Source organism: Coregonus clupeaformis, chromosome 15 (assembly GCF_020615455.1).
Source record: "Coregonus clupeaformis isolate EN_2021a chromosome 15, ASM2061545v1, whole genome shotgun sequence".
Lineage (NCBI taxonomy): Eukaryota > Metazoa > Chordata > Actinopteri > Salmoniformes > Salmonidae > Coregonus > Coregonus clupeaformis.
This window is the reverse complement of record NC_059206.1, coordinates 49555125-49578322: the sequence shown is the minus strand read 5'-3', so window position 1 is coordinate 49578322 and position 23198 is coordinate 49555125. Positions and strand designations below refer to the sequence as shown.

Genomic DNA, 23198 nt, shown 5'->3' with positions numbered 1-23198 from the left:
TTTTTGTTGCTTTTCTTTCTAAAACAAGGACATTTCTAAGTGACCCCAAACTTTTGAACGGTAGTGTATGTACAAGCGCTAGCAATATCTACAGTATGCCACAATGCAGTTGTGAGCTTTCTAGGCATTTTATACTATACTACAACATCAGTCTAACTAAATATGGATGTTGTGTTGGCTGAATGGTTTAGGCAGGGTCCTAAATGTTCTTCAGCTGGGGAACCTCGTCTTGTGTTGGGCAATGGCAGCTGGTCTGGCAGAACTTCATGAGCTCCGACCTTGGACTCATAGACTATACACTTTGGCTCTTGCCAGCCCTGTGCAGTCAAAGGTGACCTAGACTAGTTCCTGGTGCTGAGCGTCATGTTGATGCCACTGCAGATGTTGATGGGATTGGACTCTGTAAATAGAACACATAGACCAGTCACTCACAGTAGTTACTAGCTAACGGTTAGATAGTGTCTGGCAGGCTGTAGCTAACGTAACCTAATGTAGCTATCGTTAGCTTGCAAAGTAACCAATGAAATATTACCTCAGCAGCCTGTGCTTGCTTGAAGTTTGCACATCCAGGTACTGAGCACCACATCATGACTAATCTTTACAGTTATTCGCAAGGTGATGTTCTATGAACGAGTGGCTGGTCCAGTAAGGAACATTAGCTACCTGTTGATTCCCGTTCTCAACTGGAACCATCTCGATGGGGTGGTACTACATCCTGAAATCGCTATAAATTCTTGATATTGTGGTTTGCTTACAAGCAGGAAATGTAGATGGCACGTTTCTACCGGAAATGTAGATTTTAATAACATATTAATGAGGATATAAGCATTTTGCTACACCCGCAATAACATCTGCTAAATATGTGTACGTGACCAATAAGATTTAATTTGATAAAGTGGAGAAGCAATTCGGACAACTTCAGTTCATCCCCTCGCCAAATATCCCCTCGCCAGGTAATCACTTTCTAAAAAGATCTAATTAGATTTTAAAGTGAAATTAAAATCCATTAATTAAAATTAACTCTATAAAGGACTATTGGCTAATCAGATATTGTTCCATTTGTTCACTCAGAGTTCCACTATCCCCCACCTGTTGCATGGTCTGATTGGTCTCTCCATGTCTTTGGTCTGGTGAACATTTACCTTAACTGGCAGCTCAGCCAGATGCCAGCTTGGAAAGTCATATCAGCGTTGCATTGGCATAATTATGTTGCAATTAAACCTCCCTAATTCAGCCCAGTGTTTTCCCTCTGCCATGCTATTCATGTGGCCATTATTGGAGGGTTTATGTCACCCAAGACCCTGCGCCCTAAACGGCTCTCTATTCCTCATTCATTTGCTAGCAGGTGGAAAAACAGTACATTATTGATGAGAGAGTCGCCCGTTCATTAGACACACATCTGTTCTTCACTGAAAAGCTGGTACAACTTGCCAAAGTCATGCCCGTCTCACCTCTAAAAGAGAGAGAGCAGCACATACCAGGCTTGAGATAGGTTCTTAACAGAGCTGTGTGCATAACAAATGGTACCCTACTCCCTATACAGTGCACTACTCCCTAAACAGTTCACCATAGGGCTCTGGTCAAAAGTAGTGCACTATGTAGGGAATAGGGTGCTGCCCATGTTGCTGGGGATCAGAAGTGTCCGGTGCGAGAGAGGCAGGTTGAGGTGTCTAGAGTCAGAGTAGTGCAGAAGGTGTCGTATACTGAGGCAGTGAAGAAAGTAGAGGAGGATGGGTCAAGGGTGAGGGATTCTGAGAAGATTCCTGTGACTAGTGGATCTGTGCCAGCACAGAAGGATATGCCAATGAGTGATAAATGCTTCAGTAAGATTGGCTTCTTAGCGTTCATAGCACTCACAGAAAATAGATGTTGTGGTGGCAGCTGCAGAGAAGTACTTGGGGGTACTAGATTACAGCATGTGTTGAGTGGTAGTGTCCCGTCCTCTCAGGACATTGGCCTGGGGTAGGATCAGATAGGGTTAAAGTAGTGGAATAAGGTGATGGGTTTTAATGATTATAGGGATAGTTGGTAGGGTAATTAAAATACATTTTTATTTTTTATTTTTCCCGGTTCCCATTTTGTATCACAAAGTGTAATGGATCTATTGTATAGTTCAGTTGGGGGCGGTAATGCAGCATATTGGATGCCAACCGCCGTTGAAGAAGAGATGTATTAGAAACCCTACAGATACACTGGTCAGTCATAGTGGAATTCACCACTGATCTCTGAAGGAAAATTGTATTTTGTTGAACCTTAGAAGAGGATATAGTGTTTGCAGTAGGGGACAATGGAGTAAGTTGAGCCAAATGGGTAAGTTGAGCCAACCTTGTTTCTAGGAAACCATACACAACATAAATAATTTCACCAAATATTTAGGAATATGTCATAATTTCGGTTAAGGAAGAAATCACATGGAAAAAGTGGTAAGCAATAAAAAAAAGAATGTATTTTCAACAAGTCAAATTATTTTTTTGTGTTAAAGATTTCATGATCCTTGTATCTAAACCAAAGTAGATAATTTGTGACCCACCACCTGGATTTGGTCCAATGCAGCTAAAATTGTTTTTATTTTATTTACATTAGATAAAAGTAGAGACTCAGAGCTAGAAAATGGTGTATCATACACTGCAGTTGAGGAACAATGGGAAAGTAATTCTGCTTTGAAAGTTGATAAACTTGTAACCCCACTTTTGAGAAAATGGCCCTTTAATGTTTTGGTACATCTACTGGAGAGCTCTTCTTTGTCTACACCCATTCAACATCATTCACACCCTCTTAAGCCTTAGCCCCACCCATTTATATCAGGATTCACATGTGAGGCCATGTGCTAAACAGAGTGAGTAAGGTAGTGTAGTAAACAACCAAAGATTTCAAGACTAAAAGTGGTGAAAGTAATAGCAAAAATACACTATCTAGTCCTTGGCCTATATCCTAATCTGACTTTGGTGCAGGTCATGTTGTTCTTCACATTAAAGTCTCTGGTAAACACACTATATAAAATATAATCAATGATTATTTGTCACATGCACAGAATACAGAAGGTGTAAACGGTACAGTGAAATGGTTACTTGCATATTTGCATAGTAGCAATATAAAAAAAAAAGTAACTAGATAAATATTGTATAAATATTTTATAATTATTAGATGATTCTTACCTGACACACATGTCTAAATTGATGGGTCATATGAAAGAAATGATATAACCACCTCCCAGCCACATCTAGCTAAGTGGATGGGTCACTATTGTCTAGACATGTACACATACTCATGAGATACAATAGATGATCGTAATCACCCTCAGACACACCTGGCTAACTTCATGGGTCATGTAATCATCTGGCGAAGTGGAGTCTTTTGTTTAGACATGTAGCTAGCTAGCTAGCTAAACAATTAACCTAATGGTGCTTTCAAGACAACTGGGAGCTTGGAAAAATACGAGGTCAAATCATGACGCCAGTGATCTTCAGGTCAGAAAGTCGGGGCTCTAGAAAGAGGCCACAGTTCCCGAGTTGGAATTTCGAGTTGGATGACCGTTCAAAATGATTTTTCCCAGTTGGAGCTCATTTTTTTCAGAGTTCCCAGTTGTTTTGAATACGGCAATAATCCCAAACCCATACTACTAGCAATACAAACAGATTGTCATAGCTAGCCACCATAAATTAATCTGCAGGTAGCTAAAGCTAACCAACTAGGTTCAATGTTAGCTAACTAGTTAACATAAGGCTATAACTAGTAATGCAAATGGCTTTCTGCGATACAAATAATATTACTACACAGATCATACACGTAACGTTAGCTAGCGAGTCAGCCAGCCAGCTAACATGAGCTAGCTAGTTAACAGTATGCTTTAACTTGCAATGAAAAATACTTTGACAAAATTGTATATGTATAGTATCTGAACATAGACTCTTACCCGTATACATGGATGAACGCTCCTCCCTCTCCACCACGAATGCCATGGTTGCCCTTGGTTTGAAGATGTAATCCGGAGACAGGTGTTTTATACAACAGCCTTCTGTGTTCTCTTTTCGACTCCCTCCGCATATTTGCAATCAAACGGCAGAATTTTCTCTGTCAACTTCTTCTGTGACAACACTGTTGATCACCATTTCTTCACCACCACTGTCATCAGAAGAGTCATCAGAAGCAACACTTTTGCATTTCTTCATGATATCTTTATTTTTTATGCGGTAGAAAGGATTATCTACACATACTGATCAGCTCATGTTATAGCATGAAGCATGCTACAGTGCCTTGCAAAAGTATTCATCCCCCTTGGCGTTTTTCCTATTTTGTTGCATTACAACTTGTAATTTAAATGGATTTCTATTTGGATTTCATGTAATGGACATACAAAAAATAGTCCAAATTGGTGAAGTGAAATGAAAAAAATAACTTGTTTCAAAAAATTCTAAAAAATAATGGAAAAATGGTGCGTGCATATGTATTCACCCGCTTTGCTATGAAGCCCCTAAATAAGATCTGGTGCAACCAATTACCTTCAGAAGTCACATAATTAGTTAAATAAAGTCCACATTTGTGCAATCTAAGTGTCACATGATCTGTCACATGATCTCAGTATATATACACCTGTTCTGAAAGGCCCCAGAGTCTGCAACACCACTAAGCAAGGGGCACCACCCAGCAAGCGGCACCATGAAGATCAAGGAGCTCTCCAAACACGTCAGGGACAAAGTTGTGGAGAAGTAAAGATCAGGGTTGGGTTATACAAAAATATCCGAAACTTTGAACATCCCACAGAGCACCATTAAATCCATTATTAAAAAATGGAAAGCATATGGCACCACAACAAACCTACCAAGAGAGGGCCGCCCACCAAAACTCACGGACCAGGCAAGGAGGGCATTAATCAGAGTGGCAACAAAGAGACAAAAGATAACCCTGAAACAGCTGCAAAGCTCCACAGCGGAGATTGGAGTATCTGTCCATAGGACCACTTTAAGCCGTACACTCCACAGAGCTAGGCTTTACGGAAGAGTGGCCAGAAAAAAGCCATTGCTTAAGGAAACAAATAAGCAAACACGTTTGGTGTTTGCCAAAAGGCATGTGGGAGACTCTCCAAACATATGGAAGAAGGTACTCTGGTCAGATGAGACTGAAATTGAGCATTTTGGCCATCAAGGAAAACGCTATGTCTGGCGCAAACCCAACACCTCTCATCACCCCGAGAACACCATCCACACAGTGAAGCATGGTGGTGGCAGCATCATGCTGTGAGGATGTTTTTCATCGGCAGGGACTGGGAAACTGGTCAGAATTGAAGGAATGATGGATGGCGCTAAATACAGGGAAATTCTTGAGGGAAACCTGTTTCAGTCTTCCAGAGATTTGAGACTGGGACGGAGGTTCACCTTCCAGCAGGACAATGACCCTAAGCATACTGCTAAAGCAACACTTGAGTGGTGTAAGGGGAAACATTTAAATGTCTTGGAATGGCCTAGTCAAAGTCCAGACCTCAATCCAAATGAGAATCTGTGGTATGACTTAAATATTACTGTACACCAGTGGAACCCATCCAACTTGAAGGAGCTGGAGCAGTTTTGCCTTAAAGAATGGGCAAAAATCCCAGTGGTTAGATGTGCCAAGCTTATAGAGACATACCCCAAGAGTCTTGCAGCTGTAATTGCTACAAATGGTGGGGGGGGGGGGCGTGAATAGTTATGCACGCTCAAGTTCTGTTTTTTAAAATCTTGTTTCAACCCAAAACATATTTTGCATCTTCAAAGTGCTAGGCATGTTGTGTAAATCAAATAATACAAACCCCCCAAAAAATCAATTTTAATTCCAGGTTGTAAGGCAACAAAATAGGAAAAATGCCAAGGGGGGTGAATACTTTCGCAAGCCACTGTACATGGCAGACCAATCCAAACTCATCTCTCGGTATGTCCAGCCCATCCATTATCTCAGCCAATCATGGCTAGTGGGAAGGTTCCTGTCTTTGTCCGTGGCTAAACCAACTAGGCTCGTAATTTAACAATTTTATTCATATTTACAGATGGCATACAAGTTTGGCACATGAAAGTTCACATGTTCCAGAAGGCATTTCTGCCCAAAAACTATTAAGTTCAAATGCCTCTCCTGTGAAGTAGTGACGTGCGACATACTGTACACCTAGTTCCCTGAAATGAGCCACATATTTCCCTTGACGGAGTGATGCCGAATGTAAAAAATGGCTCAACTTACCCCACTCTCCCCTACTATGTAATTATACTCAGTGCGTTGTTATCTACTCCCGAGTGGCGCAGTGGTCTAATGCACTGCATCGCAGTGCTAGCTGTGCCACTAGAGATCCTGGTTCGAATCCAGGCTCTGTCGTAGCCGGCCGTGACCGGGAGACCCATGGGGCGGCGCGCAATTGGTCCAGGGTAGGGGACGGAATGGCCGGCAGGGATGTAGCTCAGTTGGTAGAGCATGGCGTTTGCAATGCCAGGGTTGTGGGTTCGATTCCCACAGGGGGCCAGTATGAAATAAAATAATGTATGCACTCAATAACTGTAAGTTGCTCTGGATAAGAGCGTCTGCTAAATGACGTAAATGTAATGTAAAATGCAAAGCTGGTTGAAATCATGACATAATTTCAACCAGTTTACAAGGTTGTAATCTGTTTGTAATGATGCCATTTCAATATGATTTTTTCTCTCCCACTGGGTAGTAGATATGGCATTAGATAAATGTTACACCGTTTGGATACAGAAAGTGTTGATTTCATACAAAGGTAAAATATTACACTTGTCACTGATGATCTTTTCAGACTTTTGCCCACGAAAAACTGTTATGGTTAATATAAGTGTTGATTTTGGACAAAATATGATTTCCTACTGAAATTGTTACTATTAACAGTAATATAATGTGTTGATGTGAATGGGCAGCAGCACAGCAGTGGTTTAATGTCCACGTCCATGACACTTCATTAACCCTAATAACCATGCACAGCAGTGGTGGTCAGTGCCGTTTAAGATGAGGGAAGATTATACTTTTTTTTTATGAGCATGGCCTTATTTCTACTACAGCATATTGGATGACTGTCATTCATATTCCATTCACCCAGCTCAATGTAACATTGACAGGTTTAGGCTACAACATGATACTCAAATTTTCCCTATACCCATCATAAGATTGCTACAACCTAGCCTATGAATGAATGTTTACAACGTAGGTGCACAGGTCAAGAGAAATTTGAGTAATCAAGGTGACAGACATTGACATATTCAATACCGCCTTGCACAATCTAGGGTGTAATTATTAGTCCAACAGTTGCAAACAAGAGTTTCTATTGGACAAATTCAGGTATGTTTATCCCCATTTTATTCAGTTTGCTTCCATTTAAGAAATGTTTTTCAAAAGAATCAGCGGAATGAATACAACCCTGTTCACATGCAAACATAGTTCACTTTCATAGCAGCCATATACAAACAGCATGATCCCTTTAATCGCTGGATAATTCCTTCTCGCATCTATGCGCTCTCCTCTTCTCACCTTTTCCCTTTGCTTGTGGACAACACATCAGCTGTCCGTGACCTGGCGATAAAACCTTTCCAAGCCAAACCTTCATATCATAACCGCTAACCCTTACACATCATTGTCACCATATTAGCTAACGTCAAGTCAACATAGCTACTAGAACTAATGCTTTAGTAAACCCGCTACAATCATGCAGTACAGTGTACAGTTAGCAAGCAGTTTAGCAGTTACACAGGGCACGGTGGCAATACATTAATAAAACCAAAAGCTTACCTTGACTTGGAAGAGTTCCAGTGTTGGATAGCCATAGCCAGCTAGGTAACATAGCATCCCTCTCTGTCAGTTCATGCTGCAAGAGCTCTGATCAGTTGGAGGATGTCCTCCGGAAGTTGTCATAATTACTTTGGAAGTCTATGGAAGGGGGTGAGAAACACAAGCCTCCTAGGTTTTGTATGGAAGTCAATGTACCCAGAGGAGGATGGAAACTAGCTGTCCTCCGTCTACATCATGGTGCTACCCTACAGAGTGCTGTTGAGGCTACTGTAGATTTTCATTGCAAAACAGTGTGTGAATATATTTAGTATAGTTTTATCTAAAAAGGATAACTTTTTTAATGTTTCACAATTTGTATTTATTACTGAGGAGGATGGTTCTCCCCTTCCTCTTCAGAGGAGCCTCCACTGATGCACAGTGGGAGAAGCAGCAACCCAGTACGTTCTAGTCAGGGATTTGAACAGATAGCACTGCAGACTGAGCGGGGGAGGACACAATGATAATCCAGGTTTATGTCCCAAATGGCATCCTTTTCCCTGTATAGTGCACTACTTTTGACCAGACCATATGGTGTGCACTATATATGGTATAGGATGTCTTTTTTATTTATTTTTACCCATAATGCATTCATACTTCCCAGCAGACCTGGGGAGAAAAGTGTTGTATTATGTATCTTATTTGAAAATACCAACTTTTCAAATACCCGAGGTAGTCGAATGTAGTTCATATAGAGTTTAAACTAAAAGGCAACTATTTTCTTTGATATTCAAATACAGGTCTCAGAAAACCAAATCATATTTCAAAGTATTTTGAATACCTCTCAGAAAACTAAATAATATTTAAAGGTATTTGAATATATGCAAGTTTTATATTTAAAAAAAAACATGTATTTGATGGCTGCTATATTTTGGATGAGGAACCAAAAACTACAACAGTTAGTTGAATTAGTCTAAATATATTATCATAAGCACATGGTTTGGAGGTCTTTTAGATATGAATCTTAATATAACCTATAGCCTAGAATTAAATACATGAGGGACATGGACTCTCCTCAACATTAGAGTAGACCACTTTTGTAGCTTCAAAATGACAAAAAAAAATATTTTCATAATGAGTGAGACATAAGGTAATACAGTAACACTTGACATCAAGTTCCTATACATGTGTAGTAACTTTGTGATTATTACAATAGCAACATTGTTGTTACATAGGACTTTGGAAATTGCTTTATAATTGAATAATAATGGAGTTATTACATAAGTGGAATAAGAAAGTCACTGTTCCTCTTGTATATGGTATATAAAAAACTATCAGCTCATTGCTTTGCAATTAAAATGTAATTACCAAGGTATTATGCAACAACATGCTACTACACTTTTCTCCTAAAATAATTCCAGTTTTATTACACAGGCACAAGAACAGTTTCATTTTAAGTGTTACTGAGAATATTAACAGGAACAAAATATGGCTATTAAGTGTTGAAAGGAAACTAAATATCCCAAAACTGCCTTCTTGAATGAACTACAGGCCAACGTAGGTGGAAAATTGTTACTTTCTATTCTGAGTAAACTATCCCTTTAAAGACAGTATAGTGTGTGTTTGAAACAAGAACACTTACCCTCAGAAGGACAATATGTTCAAAGTTGTTTTTTCTAAGTATCCAACATGCTGTTTGTAATATTTGAGGTATCATAAAATGTATTGCAACTGTTTGCTGAGGAGTATTTCTGTCTGTAATAAAGCCCTTTTGTGGGAAAATAACGTATTCTGATTGGCTGGGCCTGGCACCCCAGTGGGTGGGCCTATGCCCTCCCAGGCACACCCATGGCTGCGCCCCAGCCCAGTCATGTAAAATCCATAGATTAGGCCCTAATGAATTTATTTCAATTGACTGATTTCCTTCTATGACCTGTAACTCAGTAAAATCTTAGAAATTGTTGCATGTTGAGTTTATATTTTTGTTCAGTATACTTATCTGTACAAAATATAATTGGTTAATTAGTTTGACTTAATTATGTACACCTGGGGCAATGGACATTAAGGAGAATTTACAACATGTTCAGATAGATTGTGTATTGTGTAGCTCAAACATGATTGTCAGATAGATTGGAAAAGTATAGGAGATTGTGTGTGCTCTATTAATTATAGTTCTATCTTCAAACTGACGTTCCAGATACAGCCCTGCCATTAGTTGAAGGAAGCCAATCCAATAGTTTTCAGAGAAGTAGTCACTTCCTGAGATCTGTATTCAAATATGTTTTTTAAGTAGTAATTTTTGGGGATCTATAGTTAAATATTATAGGAGGGAGAAATGGCATAAACAAATACACATGATCACACTATCCTCTTAAAAGTTTGTTCCAATTCTTATAGGGTTTGTGATAACACTTTATTTTGAGATGCCCCCTATGCTCAACTAACTATTAATAGACTATAATTTTTTAACATTTTTAAGACAGAATAAAACACAGGAATGTGTTAATTGCTTGTGAGAATGAGAGATGAAAGCTGATAAAGCTGCTTCATACAACCCATTTTCTGTCTTTGGATGCATCCCAAATTGCACCCTGTCCCCTATAGAGTGCTCTACTTTGGTCCCCTATACACTACTTTTTGACCTGGGCCAGGGCCTATTTGGGATGAATACTCTGTCTTTGTCTTCTGTCTTTGTAGGTGGATGCCCTCCTGGTATTGTGCACTCTTCTCCTCTTTGTTCCCCCTGCATGTTGTCTATTCCATCACCAGTATTGAGCAAAGGTCAATGTGTTTGCTCTCTGGCTCTCAGCGTCTGTCTGAAGTTACTGAAGTTAAGTACTTATTCAACCTGGCCTTTCGCTGCCGCATGTCCTAAATGCCAACACATACAGGCAGCGTGTGTCTTGCCCCTGAACAGACCAGACAGTATGAGTGGAACCAATAGGCAGTTATATAAACAATAAAGTAGGATATTTAATATAAATGACTACCAACTCATTCACCTCAGTATACAACATCTAAACATGTACATGTGTATGTAGTATGTACTAGATTATCTTTCATTTAGTTTGGTGCAGGTGTGAGGTGTACGTAGTATGGGTATTGTGCAAGTGCACACTTTGGGAGAAGTGTGGAGAATCAGGAGAATCTGGTCCCTAAGTCTATGTGGGATTCCTACCAGTTCTGGAGAGTTTTTGCGTCAGCTTAGTTAGATGACATCTTTGCAAATGTTAAGTGGTCTTTAACCTCGGTGTCTTTGTGTTGGTTACTTAAAAGGCTCTGTGTGTCTCTCTCTGTAAGGTGCACTGCAGCTTGCTGGCCCATTTCTATTCCCAGCTGCGGTATGAGTAGTTTCGGTCCTCTAGCTGTCTTGTGTTGTGTCTTTGGGCCGGCCCTGCTGGAAGCCTGGGCACCTCCTCCAGACTCCTCTCTGCTCCCACCCTGTCCATCTGGCGTCCGGGGCCCTGAGGTGGCGCTTTGGCCTGACTCAGCACTTTCTACTTCCCCTCTGTCACAGACATTAGCACACCTCTCATCCTGTGGTCCGTTCTTTCTCACGGTGGTGTCTCCATTCTACAGTGCCATTTCTCCCTCCTCCTGGCTCCTGCAGAAGCCAAAGAGCTGTTCCACAACCTGTTGTGTTGTTTCATGGAACAGGACACTTTGCTGATCCGATTGCTCAATTTTTTCTATCTACATTTACATTTGGTCGTTTAGCAGATGCTCTTATCCAGAGCGTGCATTCAACTAAGGTAAGACAACCATATATCACAGTCATTGCAAGTAAAACCTTCCCCCCAAAAAGCAGCTAATTATTGATTGTTGTTACTGCACTTGATAAGTGCCTGTGTAGGGATTGACTCTAAACACTACTGCAGTCATATCCAGAGCTCCAGTTTGAGTGGTTACTTTATTTTGAATCCGATGAGAGACTTTAATTGTCTTGGAGGACTTTTCTGCACATTTAAACCAGTCTGCTGCATTATTGGAGCTGCTCTGCTTTATCATACAATGATATTCATATCAGGTGTTTGCTACTGGCAAATGGAGAGTGACTGCTTGCTCATATGAGCTCTGAATACCAATGATACCTGAGAATAATTGATCCTTTATTTGTATGTATTGAAAGAAACATGAGGTTGTGTGTGCACAGTACCTGATGTTGGATCATTCTTCCTCATTTTGCTACCAGCTCTGTAATGGATGTTGATGTGTTTAGGTTAGATCTCGTAGTGCAAGGCTGCTATATTCCCACAGATGATATACAGTACATTGTACAGAATGTGTTCATTGATTATGTACACTGAGTTCTCTTGGCTCGGTAGGCTCCCATCCCACGTCATGCCTCAGCTGGCTCGTCAGGCTCCCATGCCTCAGCGTGCTCGGCAGGCTCCCATCCCACCTCATGCCTCAGCCAGCTCGTCAGGCTCTCACGCCTCGGCCGGCCCGTCAGGCTCTCACGCCTCGGCCGGCCCGTCAGGCTCTCACGCCTCGGCCGGCCCGTCAGGCTCTCACGCCTCGGCCGGCCCGTCAGGCTCTCACGCCTCGGCCGGCCCGTCAGGCTCTCACGCCTCGGCCGGCCCGTCAGGCTCTCACGCCTCGGCCGGCCCGTCAGGCTCTCACGCCTCGGCCGGCCCGTCAGGCTCTCACGCCTCGGCCGGCCCGTCAGGCTCCCATGCCTCGGCCGGCCCATCAAGCTCGACAGGTTCCGGTTCCTTTTTTTGGGGGGTTTGGGACGTCTGGTCTGGGTGCCGCTGCCGAAGGAACCGGGGATGCCTCAGCTGGCTCGTCAGGCTTCCATGCCTTAGCTGGCTCGAGAGGTTTTCTTGTCTCGTTTGGCTCGGTAGGCTCCCATCCCACGTCATGGCTCAGCCGGCCCGTCAGGCTCCCACGCCTCAGCCGGCCCGTCAGGCTCCCACGCCTCGGCCGGCCCGTCAAGCTCGACAGGTTCCTGTGCCTCGGTTGGCTCGTCCAGCTCCCATGCCTCGGCCAGCCTGTCAGGTTCGCCCTGGTGGGACACCGGGTGACGTCCCTAGAGAGGGGGGGGTACTGTCACGCCTGCTCCTGCTGCCCCTCCCTGGTGCTCGAGGGTGCCAGGCTGCCCATCATTACGCACACCTGCCACCATCATTATCCGCATCTGGTATATCTGTCTGTTCCTCAGTCGTTTCCCCTGTCCAGACGCTGTCCGTGTTTTGTTTCATGTCTGTATTTTTTTTAAATGTTCACTTCCTGTACTTACTTCTGGTCTCCCAGCTTCTGTCCTCACAGAGACATGGATTGTGTATGTGTGCCATTCAGAGGGTGAATGGGAAAGACAAAAGGTTTAAGTGCCTTTGAACGGGATATGGTAGTAGGTGTCAGGCGCACGGGTGCAGCTTAATATTAGGAAGGCGTTCCTAATGTTTGGTATATTCAGTGTATGTCATATGTTCTACAATACTATAGGATACTGGACTGCTACCAAACTATGCGCAAGCTTATCGTATGCTGTTTTTGTTGACAGGTTTGTTTATCTAATGCCCATTTGTTTCTTTTTAAAAATGAACTTCCCTCCCCTGAACTACAAGGTCACCCATATATTAAAAACACACTTTCCCAAACGTTCCCCTCAAAAGTTTGTTTCTCCTCTCATAGAGTTTACAATATAATGATGGCTACCAAATCAAAATGTATTTGTCACATACACGTGTTTAGCAGATGTTATTGCGGGTGTAGCGAAATGCTTGTGCTTCTAGCTCCGACAGTGCAGTAATATCTAACAAGTAATATCTAACAAGTTCACAATATATACCCAATACACACAAATCTAAGTAAGGAATGGAATTTAAGAATATATACATATATGGACAAGCAATGACAGAGCGGCATGGACTAAGATACAGCAGAATATTATAGAATACAGTATATACATATGAGATGAGTAGTGCAAGATATGTAAACATTATTAAAGTGACTAGTGTTCAATTTCTTAAAGTGGCCAGTGATTTCAATAGGCAGCAGCAGCCTCTAATGTGCTAGTGATGGCTATTTAACAGTCTGATGGCCTTGAGATAGAAGCTGTACCTGTCCTATTCACAGGGGGTACTTGGGAAGACTCATAAGAATATAGGCCTAATGATCAGTTGCACATGAGGGGGTCATGCAGAGCAAAATGTGGTTGGGGAAAAATAACCAAAAAAAGGTTTAGAACCACTGAGTTATGTAATACGTTATACAGGGTCACTCATAAACAAATACACATGATCACACTATCCTCTTAAAAGTTTGTTCCAATTCTTATAGGGTTTGTGATAACACTTTATTTTGAGATGCCCCCTATGCTCAACTAACTATTAATAGACTATAATTAACAATAAGTTACATAATGTTGGATATTGTGTGTCTGTGCATGTTCCTTCTGTCATAGGGCCGGTTTCCCAGACACAGATTAAGCCTAGCCTTTAGGCTTAATCTCTATCCGGGAAACTGCCCCTTTGTGTCTGTGTGTGTCGGTTCCTCTTCTCATAGAGTTAGTTTATAATATAAAGAGTTACAATATGTGGGATCCCTGTGTGTTTCTCCTGCAGGTGCCGGGGGCTGGGCTCCTGTAGAGTCTAATAAGTACCAATGGTTAGAGGTGGACCTGGGGGAGCGGACAGAGATCACGGCCGTGGCCACGCAGGGTCGCTACGGCAGTTCAGACTGGGTCTCCTCCTTCCTCCTCATGTTCAGCGACACGGGACGAAACTGGAAACAGTACCGCCAGGAGGACAGCATCGGGGTAAGTCTCAGTGGGCAACCTTGACTAGTGTACATTGTAGGTAATCATACCTGGAAGACAGTGTCAGGGTCAGTGGGCAACCTTGACTAATTGTAGTCATTTAAACCTGCAAGACAGCATCGGGGTGAGTCACTGAGCAAAGACACCCTTGTGCTACGTTTGACCAGGGCTAGCCTCTGCTCCTAGGCTTCGCTCACGTTGTGGTGAGGTGAAAGCCTGTGGCAGATGCTAGACCAGGGCCCATGGACTCTGGTCAAAAGTAGTGCACTATATTGGAATAGGGTGCCATTTCAGACGCAGCCAAGTACACCATGTAGCTAAACTCTCAAATAGCCTCATAAGCGTCCTTTCACTATCAATGAATAATAGATGAATCACTGGAAGGCAGGAAAAGCCCAGCTTAGCGCTATACTGTTAGCTGAGATAATTATTGGATATAGCTGCTTTTTAGTGTGTTGCCATCCTGGTTACTTGCTTTCGGTACTAAATAACATTCTGTTAATTTTAGCTGACACGAGGAGGAGAGAATTAGAAAGATTGTCAATAAAAAAAATCTAATTTTACAACATATGTGAATACAGTACTCTCATCTACTCACAGTTTGACTACGCATATTTTTAAGTACTTGGCATCAAATTTCTGCACATGTACTCATAAATCCTAAGAACCTCTTAGAGGATTTTTTAACTCCAAATGACAGCAGGAGTCTAATATCAGTACCAGTCACAAGTCCTGGTACGTGTTTTTTGTTTCCTCAGACAGGGCTTAATAAGTTTGAGTTTAAGGGATGAGTGTTGTTCGCTCTATCTTTCTCTACTATGAGCGAAGGCTTGTCAGACAGGGGGCAGGCGTTGGAGGGATTTGCACCTTGACTCGGGCATATTTCAAAGGGACACCTCCCTCCCGGAGCAAATGAGATGCAACTTCCTGAGCTTCATCATACGCATGCACGTATGGGAACACACACACACACACAAATGAGATGCAGCTTACTGAGCTTTCTCAGCAGGAAACAATGACATTTGTTGGGCTTAACACTCCACCAGACGCACGGTTCATATTTTTTTTCCCCTCATCAATCTACACACAATACCCCATAATGACAAAGCATAAACAGGTTTTTAGAAATTTTTGCTAATTCATTACAAATAAAAAACTGAACTACCTTATTTACATAAGTATTCAGACCCTTTGCTATTAGACTTGAAATTGAACTCAGGTGCATCCTGTTTCCATTGATCATCCTTCCTCAGACAGGGCTTAATAAGTTTGAGTTTAAGGGATGAGTGTTGTTCGCTCTATCTTTCTCTACTATGAGTGAAGGCTTGTCAGACAGGGGGCAGGCGTTGGAGGGATTTGCACCTTGACTCGGGCATATTTCAAAGGGACACCTCCCTCCCGGAGCAAATGAGATGCAACTTCCTGAGCTTCATCATACGCATGCACGTATGGGAACACACACACACAAATGAGATGCAGCTTACTGAGCTTTCTCAGCAGGAAACAGTGCAATTTGTTGGGCTTAACACTCCACCAGACGCACGGTTCATCCGCTCTCTTCAAAGACGCTGTGGATGCTTCTCAGCACTCCACATTTTGCAACAATGCTAAGAAAAGTCAATTTCAGTCTGGGACAGACATCAAATGTTATATTATAAACGCAGGTTTTCGACACCAAAAACTCACTGTAGTATGACACGGAGCTCTTTGTTTAAAAACTTCTAATGCAACCTCAGACCTCAAAGCTCACTTTGCATTTTAAGTCTCAGTTGAAGTGGGTTCCCATTGATTTCCTTTACAATAGGCAGGTGATTGGAGGGGGGAAACAGTCCCCATTACTCTTATGAGAAAGGCTCAGGATGGGTACTGAAGTCCTGTGGTTATTGATTGCTGCTGGCCACACACATTGCTGTATCCGCATCTCTCGGGCCAACTGACGCAAGGTCTACGACTATGCTAGTCAACATGACAGGGAACTGGTTTCTATCTATATATCGTGTAACTGCATCTATCGTGCCAACCTGGCATAAGGTATAGTACAGTGCATTTGGAAAAGTATTCAGACCCCTTGACATTTTCCACATTGTTACGTTACAGCCTTATTCTAAAATTTATGAAATAATTTTTTCCCCCTCATCAATCTACACACAATACCCCATAATGACAAAGCAAAAACAGGTTTTTAGAAATGTTTGCTAATTCATTACAAATAAAAAATGGAACTACCTTATTTACATAAGTATTCAGACCCTTTGCTATTAGACTTGAAATTGAACTCAGGTGCATCCTGTTTCCATTGATCATCCTTGAGATGTTTCTACAACTTGATTGGAGTACACCTGTGGTAAATTCAATTGATTGGACAAGATTTGGAAAGTCACACACCAGTCTGTATAAGGTCCCACAGTTGACAGTGCATGTCAGAGCAAAAACCAAGCCATGAGGTCGAAGGAATTGTCCGTAGAGCTCTGAGACAGGATTGTGTCGAGGCACAGATCAGGGGAAGGGTACCAAAAAATGTCTGCAGCATTGAAGGTCCCCAAGAACAAGGTGGCCTCCATCATTCTTAAATGGAAGAAGTTTGGAACCACCAAGACTCTTCCTAGAGCTGGCCGCTCAGCCAAACTGAGCAATCGGTGGAGAAGGGCCTTGGTCAGGTAGGTGACCAAGAACCCGATGGTCACTCTGACAGAGTTCCAAAATTCCTTTGTGAAGATGGGAGAACCTTCCAGAAGGACAACCATCTCTGCGGCATTCCACCAATCAGGCCTTTATTGTAGAGTGGCCAGACGGAAGCCACTCCTCAGTAAAAGGAACATGACAGCCCGCTTGGAGTTGACCAAAAGGCACCTAAAGGACTCTCAGACCATGAGAAACAAGATTCTCTGGTCTGTTGAAACCAAGATTGAACTCTTTGGCCTGAATGCCAAGAGTCACGTCTGGAGGAAACCTGGCACCATCCCATCCCAGTAAGGATCGAGGGAAAGATGAACAGAGCAAAGTACAGAGAGATCCTTGATGAAAACCTTCTCCAGAGTGCTCAGGACCTCAGACTGGTGCGAAGGTTCACCTTCCAACAGCACAATGACCCCAAGCACACAGCCAAGACAATGCAGGAGTGGCTTCGGGACAAGTCTCTGAATGTCCTTGAGTGGCCCAGCCAGAGCCTGGACTTGAACTCGATCAAACATCTCTGGAGAGACCTGAAAATAGCTGTGCAGCGACGCTCCCCATCCAACCTGACAGAGCTTGAGAGGATCTGCGGAGAAGAATGGGAGAAACTCCCCAAATACAGGTGTGCCAAGCTTGCAGCGTCATACCCAAGAACACTCGAGGCTGTAATCGCTGCCAAAGGTGCTTCAACAAAGTACTGACTAAAGGGTCTGAATACTTATGCAAATGTAATATTTCTGTTTTTTTTACTTTTAAAATAAATGTGCTAACTATTCTAAAAAACAGTTATGGGGTATTGTGTGTAGATTGACGAGGAAAAAAAACAATTTAATCAATTCTAGAATAAGGCTGTAACGTAACAAAATGTGGAAAAAGTCAAGGGGTCTGAATACTTTCAGAGTACGTTTGGTCTCCCCTAGCCAACATAAGAGCCAGGGCAGTAATTCCCTCTAATCTATCTCACAATAATAGTAAGGACTTTGTGTTAATTAGGTATTTCACCCTTATTTTAGCGTGTGAACCACCAATTAACTGGAGTGTCAACTTCAAAGGAAGGCTGGAATTCCTAGGGGATGACCCCATTGTTTATCCATCTTAATGAGAGACAGGGGCTGTGTCCCAAATGGTACCCTGTTCCATATTTAATGCACTACTTTTGACCAGGGCCCATATACAGCACTGGTCAAAAGTAGTACACTAAATAGGGAATAGGGTGCCATTTGGGACACAGCCAGGGAGCAGGAAGAGAGGAAAAATAATATAACACAATACTGATATGTAATATGTGCATGTCTTATTAGACACATAAGTTAGGATCAGAGAGGTTAACGACACTCATTACTCATAGAGTAGACCTAAGTGTTTGCCAGCAAACATGAGACAGAAAGAGCATCAGTATTACATTTCTTATTCATCTGATCTTATCAGTAACAAACCACTCTTCAGATCCCACATTATCAATGAGACCACATGTTCTTCTCTATGTGGAGGCAAAGCTATTGGGAGCCTTCATCAGTGTGCGAGTATATATTTTTATTTCAAGAATAAAAACGGGGTTTGCCAAAGCAGTGGAGGCTGGTGGGAGGAGCTATAGGAGAACAGGCTTATTGTAATGGTTGGAATGGAATGAACTGACCTCCTGAGTGGCGCAGTGGCCTAAGGCACTGCATCGCTAGCTGTGCCACTAGAGATCCTGGTTCGAATCCAGGCTCTGTCGTAGCCAGCCGCGACCGGGAGACCCATGGGGCGGCACACAATTGGCCCAGCGTCGTCCAGGGTAGGGGAGGGAATGGCCGGCAGGGCTGTAGCTCAGTTGGTAGAGCAAATGCCAGGGTTGTGGGTTCGATTCCCACGGGGGGCCAGTATGACATTTAAAAAAAAATTATGCACTCACTAACTGTAAGTCGCTCTGGAGCGTCTGCTAAATGACTAAAATGAAAATGAATGGAATGGTATCAGACACATCAAACATATGGAAACCATGTTTGACTCCGTTCCATGAAATCCATTCCAGCCATTACAATGAGCATGTCCTCCTATATCTCATCCTACCAGCCTCCTCTGATCCAAAGAAGATAAACAATGACATCATACAGTGGTAAATCAGGTAGTGCATATGGTAACTCTTTATTTGGATAGTCCCAAATAGACGGTTTGTAGATGTTCAACTAACTGTCAACAACATTTCAATGAACTATCCATTAACCCTAACCCTCTCTGTATTTTTGTGCCCTCTGTGTGTTTCTCCAGGCGTTCACTGGGAACAGCAATGCAGACAGTGTGGTGCAGTTCAAACTGCAGCAGCCATTCTTTGCCAGGTTCCTGCGGTTACTTCCTCTGGACTGGAACCCTAACGGGAGGATAGGCCTGAGGCTGGAGGCCTATGGATGCCCTTACAGTAAGTACAACCAGGGGGGTTGGACAGGACATAATTTCCTTATTGCAATGAGATTACTCTAATCTGGTTGTATCAATGTCATTGCAACCAGTTTTGCCCCCTGGGTATTTTTTCCATTATTATACTAGGAAAGCAAGTACTGGAGGTGTACATGTACTAACTGCTTTTTTCTTAAGATGAGCCAACAAACAAGATGCGAAAGCTGAATTTATTTTCTGTTCACCGTTGTCATTTCTGTCTCACACAGACATATACTGTATATTTTTTCTCATACTGTGGCAGTTAGGCCTCTGTTTCTCCCTCAGTCCAACAACCTATCCCTGGATTGTTTTTAATCAGTCCACCATGTAGAGCGATGATTTATGAGTTGTATTACATAAATATATGAATAGTTTATTTTTTATTTTTGTAGACAGCACTAGTGGGAGGAAATGTATAATGAGACAAATGAGAGAGGACAGAGTGGATGTGTTTTGATATTTTATATTGCGTTTTTGAATTATTATACATGAGAACAGACGGTTTCACTCTCAAAACAATTAGCATCCAGGGTTTGTTTATACTTATTTATAGCGATCTTTTCTGGCTTTGGGAATGGAATTACAATCTGGGCGTTTTTGTTTGAAACACTCAGTGAATGCAACCAGTGCTATAGTTGTTCAATGGCCCAATTCAAATAAAAAGTTGTATTTGGTCATTTTTCTGTAATGACCATTTCACCATGTAATCGGTAACCATGTCAAGTAAATGCCAGGGAAGAAGTAGCCTTGTAAAACAGTGTTACCCAAAATTACAATATATTATACACTGAGTATACCAAACATTAGGAACACCTTCCTATTCTTGATACACACTGGAAACTGTTGAGCGGGAAAAACCCATCAGCGTTGCAGTTGTTGACACAAACCGGTGTGCTTGGCACCTACTACCATACCCCGTTCAAATGCACTTAAAAATGTTGTCTTGCACATTCACCCTCTAAATGGCACACATACACAATCCATGTCTCAATTGTCTCAAGGCTTGAAAATCCTTCTTTAACCTCCCTCCACCCCTTCATCTACACCTACTGAAGTGGATTTAACAAGTGACACAACAAGGGATCAAGTATGTATGGCTGTGATTTGAAGGCCCCAGCCAGAGGCCATACTGAGCCCCCCCCCCCCCCTCAAAATCATGTAATGGGATTTATTTATAGTAAAGACATGTCATTTAACTGTACAAATGTATTACCTTTTAATGTGCCATGAACATAACCAGTTATGATGTTCTCATCTGATTGTCAAACAAATCACATCAGAAAGTAGGTTACCTTCGCACGTTCATCCAAAATAATTCCAGCATACGAACAGTGCACTGTGCACCCGCCAACTTTCCTTCAATTCGCAAGTGGCTGAAAATATGTCACCGTAGAAAGCATCCGAGCAAGCGAAACAGCGCCCCTCTGTCTTACTATTTGTAGCCCATGTATCTGATGCTGTCTGGTCAAAAAGAGTATGACATGCCATAATATTTTTGGCCAGACAGCATCAGATACATGGGCTACGCCAGGGTTCCCCAAACTCGGTCCTCGGGACCCCAAGTGCTTGAAGAATTGTAAAAATAATAATGTGAAAATATTGTACAATCCAGGTATGCAAAGTTCTTAGAGACTTACCAAGAAAGACTCACGTCTGTAATCACTGTCAAAGGTGATTCTAACATCTATTGACTCAGGGGGTTGAATACTTATCTAATCAAGATATAGAGTTTTATTTTTCATGTATTTTTAACAAATGTATTTTTTTTTTTATCCACTTTGACATTATAGCGTATTTTGTGTAGATTGTTGACAAAAAAATGACAATTAAGTCAATTTTAATCCAACTTTGTAACACAACAAAATGTGGAAAAAGTCAAGGGGTGTGAACACATTCTGAAGGCACTGTACATGTCCTCTGCCTCAGCCTTGACAACGATGTCAGTATTATCAGCAGCACCTGTCTTTTTAATAAATAAATAAATAAATATTGTATACCTCTAAAGTCTAAGGGCCCAGGGCTGGGTCTCTAGTAAGCTAACGTACGGAATTGTTTTAAGATACCAAAGATCATTTAGCTATTGGATTTTAAATGTAGGACCCTGCAAATATATACAGTTGAAGTCGGAAGTTTACATACACTTAGGTTGGAGTCATTAAAACACATTTTTCAACCACTCCACAAATGTCTTGTTAATAAACTATAGTTTTGGCAAGTTGGTTAGGACATCTACTTTGTGCATGACACAAGTAATTTTTCCAACAATTGTTTACAGACAGATTATTTCACTTATAATTCACTGTATCACAATTCCAGTGGGTCAGAAGTTTACATACACTAAGTTGACTGTGTCTTTAAACAGCTTGGACAATTCCAGAAAAGGATGTCATGGCTTTAGAAGCTTCTGATAGGCTAATTGACATCAATTGAGTCAATTGGAGGTGTACCTGTGGATGTATTTCAAGGCCTACCTTCAAACTCATTGCCTCTTTGCTTGACATCATGGGAAAATCAGCCAAGACCTCAGAAAAAAATTTGGGAGCAATTTCCAAACACCTGAAGGTACCACGTTCATCTGTACAAACAATAGTATGCAAGTATAAACACCATGGGACCACGCAGCCGTCATACCGTTCAGGAAGGAGACGCGTTCTGTCTCCTAGAGATGAACGTACTTTGGTGCTTAAAGTGCAAATCAGAACAACAGCAAAGGACCTTGTGAAGATGCTGGAGGAAACAGGTACAAAAGTATCTATATCCACAGTAAAACGAGTCCTATATTGACATAACCGGAAAGACCGCTCAGCATGGAAGAAGCCACTGCTCCAAAACCGCCATAAAAAAGCCAGACTAAGGTTTGCAACTGCACATGGGGACAAAGATCGTACTGTTTGGAGAAATGTCCTCTGGTCTGATGAAACAAAAATAGAACTGTTTGGCCATAATGACCATCATTGTGTTTGGAGGAAAAGGGGGTGGCTTGCAAGCCGAAGAACACCATCCCAACCGTGAAGCACGGGGGTGGCAGCATCATGCTGTGGGGGTGCTTTGCTGCAGGAGGGACTGGTGTACTTCACAAAATAGATTGCGTCATGAGGAAGGAAAATTATGTGGATATATTGAAGCAACATCTCAAGACATCAGTCAGGAAGTTAAAGCTTGGTCGCAAATGGGTCTTCCAAATGGACAATGACCCCAAGCATACTTCCAAAGTTGTAGCAAAATGGCTTAAGGACAAGAAAGTCAAAGTATTGAGGTGGCCATCACAAAGCCCTGACCTCAATCCTATAGAACATTTGTGGGCAGAACTGAAAAGCGTGTGCGAGCAAGGAGGCCTACAAACCTGACTCAGTTACACCAGCTCTGTCAGGAGGAATGGGCCAAAATTCACCCAAATTATTGTGGGAAGCTTGTGGAAGGCTACCCGAAACGTTTGACCCAAGTTAAACAATTTAAAGGCAATACTACCAAATACAAATTGAGTGTATGTAAACCTCTGACCCACTTGGAATGTGATGAAATAAATCATTCTCTCTACTATTATTCTGACATTTCACATTCTTAAAATAAAGTAGTGATCCTAACTGACCTAAAACAGGGAATATTTACAAGG

The 23198-nt window shown here is 42.0% G+C and overlaps 1 protein-coding gene across 2 annotated transcripts in view; it reads left to right on the top strand.

Moving 5' to 3' along the window:
- Positions 1-23198, top strand: part of LOC121582830 (contactin-associated protein-like 4) — a 249314-nt gene that overhangs the window by 56493 nt on the left and 169623 nt on the right. For both annotated transcript variants that reach the window (XM_041898959.1, XM_041898958.1), the window contains exons 3-4: positions 14301-14494; positions 19418-19565. In XM_041898959.1, the coding sequence (XP_041754893.1) occupies positions 14301-14494; positions 19418-19565 (342 nt within the window). The remainder of the gene's footprint in view (positions 1-14300; positions 14495-19417; positions 19566-23198) is intronic.